The sequence below is a fragment of the Pinus tabuliformis genome, chromosome 2_2, assembly GCF_031772625.1.
Source record: "Pinus tabuliformis cultivar Carrire ecotype Pingquan chromosome 2_2, CPIR1, whole genome shotgun sequence".
In the NCBI taxonomy this organism is placed as follows: domain Eukaryota; kingdom Viridiplantae; phylum Streptophyta; class Pinopsida; order Pinales; family Pinaceae; genus Pinus; species Pinus tabuliformis.
In genome coordinates, this window is record NC_142300.1 from 1,063,617,520 (window position 1) to 1,063,622,750 (window position 5,231).

The 5,231-nt window shown below is 29.9% G+C and overlaps 1 protein-coding gene across 1 annotated transcript; it reads right to left on the minus strand.

Moving 5' to 3' along the window:
* Positions 1 to 1,990: 1,990 nt before the first annotated feature.
* Positions 1,991 to 2,809, minus strand: LOC149197059 (acid beta-fructofuranosidase AIV-18-like). The gene is made up of 2 exons (XM_089403841.1): positions 2,455 to 2,809; positions 1,991 to 2,350 (listed from the first exon to the last, which is right to left on the minus strand). Exons 1-2 carry the CDS (start codon positions 2,616 to 2,618, stop codon positions 2,179 to 2,181), a joined length of 336 nt encoding a protein of 111 aa, XP_089259967.1. The 5' UTR covers positions 2,619 to 2,809; the 3' UTR covers positions 1,991 to 2,178.
* Positions 2,810 to 5,231: the final 2,422 nt, after the last annotated feature.

Here is a 5,231-nt window from a genome sequence, read left to right on the forward strand (position 1 = left end):
GGTGATATCCTCTCGAGGATATGATGAAGAGGAAATAAAGGATCTATCTGCAGAAGAAAAAGATTAGCTCAAAATTTCTAAAAACACAAAGTCTACCTCCAATAAAAAAAGAATAATAAAGTCCCTCCATTCTATATTAGACTGTCCAAGGAAAATTTTGAAGAATTGCAAAGGAATATAGGGAAAGTTCAACGCTTTTTCGATGGTGCTTCGAAAGGTAACCCCGGGGAGGCAGGAGCAGGAGGGGTGATATTTAACCTTGAAGATAAACATGAAACAAAGTAAGCATGGGGACTTGGGAAAACCTCGAATAACCAATCCGAAGCTCTCTCTCTTTAGCAAGATCTGAAGATAAGCATCTCCAAAGGCATAAACAAATTGATTATTGTTGGCGATTCAAAATGCTTAAACCTTCATTTGTCAATTATTGTCCAAGTCTAAAAGGTTAATATGGATATAATGTATTTGTACCAGCTTTTAGAGTTTTAGAGGGGAATGCCTTGTAAATGAGTAAGGAACATATGCTAATAATTTAGCCTCTCTAACATGTACCCAACAATAATCACTGTTTATTTTTTTTAATGAAAGGTCAAGTATTATAATTGTATTGGAGCATTATATATTTAGAAATCACTCTTTAAATAAATTTAAAAAGTAAACATGAGTTTAACCTTCCATAAAAATATTACTATATAATATTTCTTATTTTAGGAATTTTTGATATAATCAAGCAAACGAGCAATTATATCATATTCTTTAATTATATTAAAAAAGATATAATTGAATTCATGTTGAACTAAGAAACCAAGAAAAAGACATCATATTTTTTTCGAAACTAAAATGACAAGTTTCCTCCATAATGAAATGGCAAGTTCCCTCCACCAAGTATAGTAATGTTTAAAGTTGAGAATCTTAATCATAAGCCCAAACGCAAAAGCTATGGGCAAGAGTTCATCATTGTAGAGCTTGAACCCATGTAAAATCAAATGTATGGGCATTCTTAAGGTTTTTGATTGATTTATTTTTCAAAAATAAAAATAAAATATACTATTATTTATATATATTTGCAAAAGACTTATAGGATCTTTGAGGTTAAGAATTACAAAATTCAGATTTGTATTATTGATACCCTTCCTTTTAAGGATATCTCAATCTGTTGTTTGCTCATTTTTAATAGAACTTTAGAATATTTTTAATATAATGTTATTTTTTTCCCAAACTTACTAGCTATGTAAATTATTCAAATCTTTAAATTTAATGAATGCTTTTATATTATTTGTTTATTTTAAAAACAATAGATCATTACATATATGAAATTAATACCTCCATATTTATAAAATAAGTATAGATGTTCATCTCTAATTATATTTTTCCATATAATTGTTTTAAAAATGAGGTAATGAAAACTTATATTAAAACAATCAAATAAAGGACGAGTTAATAAAAACTTATACTAAAAACAACAAATAAATGTTTTATAAATAGAAATTCTCTTATAGACATATTATTATCATTCTATTGAAGTAATAATTAAAATAAAGTTATATTAATACAATTTTCATTTTTCATCACAATCTTACCATAGTTTTAAAAACCTAGGATGTTGAATAATTGATGTTACCAATTTTTTTTTCCTAATTTTCATTTTTTAATATTTTCTATATAAAAATAATAAAAAACTTTATCTTAAATTACAAGATAAACTTTAATAAAAAAAATTATATAATTACAATGACCATTTTTAGTTTAAATTACCATATTGATTTTAATAAAAAAAATTATAACTTATTAAACATGTAAAATAATAATATTAATAAAATGAATAAAAATATTACAACTAAACACATCTTGATATAATGGCGATTTCTTTCATTTCATAAAAATTTAGAAAAATACAACTATATACAGTTACATCACAAGTAAGTGGCCAAATTTCAAAAAGATTATAAAATTTTAATTAAAAAAATAACAAAACATTGAAATACACCGATAAACTTTTCCCACAGAAAGTATTCTCTCTTCCTCATTTATCATTTATGACTTCCACCATGTGCGAGGAAATTCCACATATCATACAGATTTTACATCAACATACAAATGGTAAACTACATAGCATGACCAACCAGCATATATCAACAAACGCAAGGTCCTACAGAATTAATCCATTGGCTCTAGTTGTTAGTAGAGACGCATGGACACAGAATCCATATGGCAGAAATTCAAACTCTGGACTTTGACAACTGTGGTGTCATTGCCGAACAGAAATAGTTTGGCAGCTCCATTTAGTGCATGTGTGGGATATGCACGGTCTTCCCCCTTATGCATAGCTCTCCACAATCGAATGGTCAACCTGAAAAAAAATAGAACCAGACCGTGGACATTTCCTTTAATTCTCAAAATCCATGGTTACCTTAAAAAAAAATATTTTTTTCTCCAAACAAATAAACGACTTACCAGAGTTCCAACCGAGATGCTCTTTCGTCTGCCAGAATTGGGACGGAACTCCCATGCATCCCCAATATGAGTTCGGATGCTAGCGAGGATCTGCATTCTGCCGAAAATGAAAAGAGACGATCATGGACAACATAAACGTTTTCAATATCAATTCCTCTGACCATTCCAAAATTATAAGAAGAGGATTTGAACCCTCACAGAATTATTTTCAGAAACCACCAATTAAGAAAAAGGATAAAACAACGAGGCCATAGCATAGATGTGTCCAATTTCGGGCATTCATGAAGTGTTTTCGTGGGCGCGCTAAAATTTGAAATTTGAAATATCAAATTGAATGCAGCACGCGGTAAGTATCACTCCAGCAGGACAGTGGTGGCGGCGGCTCCTGTTGTTGTCAGACCTCCGGGAGATGAAAACGTACGTCACGGAAATAAGAGCTGACGGAAAATTTGAGACACACATGCTGGCCGCCGGAGTCCCGTTCCATGGTTATGTATGCTATCCCACTGACGTGCACCACATACATAGATGGAAATGGCATTTATGAGTCAATATATGGCTTGTTAGCCCTTGCCTTAGTTTTTTGGGTATAATTTTTTAAAAATTTGTAGGAATTTATTGAAATTCTAAGTTTATGGGTAACTTCTATATAATCGAAGTGCTTTAAGGGTTTTTGAGGGAGTTGAATCCATATACACAATATGTTTTTGAGGGAGTTGAATCCATATACACAATATATACAGTCAAAAAACTAATTTAAATAACACAAATCAAAATTTCACCTCAATTTTTTATTACCAAATTCAAATATTGAAAAATCCAAAAATTACAAGAAAAACAACTCAAATTTATTCAAGCTATTTGCATCCCTCCTTTGACCCTGAGTGATGTACAAGTACACTGCTTTAATCGACATCTGAACTTTAACCATGACACCCTTTCGTATATCATCCTTTGTAGTCAAAATAATCCCTAAAAATCTCAATTGGAGAGTATATGCATCCCACTCTTAGGTCAATGAACCTGAGAGACCGATTTCCCTTACCACCCTCCATGAATTTGTTCCCCGATCTACATAAATGTCTTTTAAAAAGAAAATGCCTCTATTATAGTTGAGAAAGCAGAGAAAATGACAAAATGTGGGAGCCAGTAATATCTCTTATAACAGTAAGTCCAATCTCCGCCTTCAAACCTGTGTCGATATCTCATCGCATGTTGCAAAGAAATCAATGATGTTTTATCTCTACCTTCATACCTGAGTCGATATCTCATCTCAGGTTGCAAAGAATTAATAATTTGTTTTCATCCGGCAAAGAGCTACCATCTTTCTCTCGAGAGCCCCTCCTTTGATCTAACTCTCCAATATTTTATTCTTTAGATATTTGTTCTTTATAATTTTATGCCAGATACCCTCCCCGCAAATACCAAGTTAAAACTTTTCAAAGTCTTTGAGACCTCATCGGCCACATTTCACCTGCCCCGTCAGAGCCTTCAGGCACACAGGGTGGATCTTCCTGGACCTATCTGCCCCTTCCCACAGAAAATTGGGATTGTGGAATTGATTCTATTCATAAACTTAACAAGTATATTAAGGATTGTGAAAATTGGGACGGATAGCATGATAAGTGTATTAAGGTTATATGGTATAAATGTTACATAATATTAAACAATTCAAATGTATATTCTTTTAACATAATAAGATGTAGGTCAATAAACTTGAAATATTTTATAATGATTTTAAAATATTTTTGGAAACTTTCTTGATCTTGCAATTTACTTTATAATTTGAAAAAATTAAGTAAGTTTTTTCATTAACAAGTTTAATTTTATTTTCAAATTTTCTAAATTTTAATTGAAATCTTTATATCTATACATAATCTTATTTTCTGGCAATTTTTTTTATATAATTTCAGAGTTTCTCTAAACTCATATCTTCATTAAAATTTTGATTACAATAAATAGCTGTTGTAATCTGAATATAATTTCTTTAAGCTAAATATAATGCATTCTTTCACAATGTAAATTACATTGATAACTGCAAAAGTTTACATCACCCTAAAAAAAGATGGAAAGAAAACATAACCAAAACATAAACAACACTGCTAATAATATTTATTTAATTATTTAAAACATATACTAATGAATTAGGTATACTATAGACAAAAGCCAGCTCACAGTCATTAGAAGAAATTAAATTCAAAATATTGATTCCCTTAATGTAGAAATGTATTGTTGATTTCGAACCACTAATAAGTAATAACTAAAGGGGTCTATTGAAGCTACAAAGGTGGTTTTTCAAAAATATATAGGAGTTTTTAAATTTAATGTTTTTGATAGTGGAAATGGATTAAACACTGTTGGAAACTTTTGGGGCACCTAAAATCTTGAAGTTTGACAACTGCAATCTGCAATCTGGATTTACAATAATTTCTTCTGGATTTTATCAAAATCTTACAAAAGCTTCCATAATTTTTAGAGCAAGTTTGAAATTTCCATGATTTCCATGACTAAACTACGATATAAGTAAATATATTGATCTCACATCTTTTAGTCATACTAAACATGGTTCACAAATTTGGTCATACTCATGGAATAAATTTGAATATTGTACTATACAGTGCTACCATTATTGGCTAAATTTAATTTTAAGTTACATTAAACATTCCAAAATACTTTAGACATTTTATTTATTTTTAAATTTGAAGAAAAATATTTCAAATTTGATTTAAAATTTGATAAGGTCATATCAGTGGATGTTAACCATCATCATCATTATT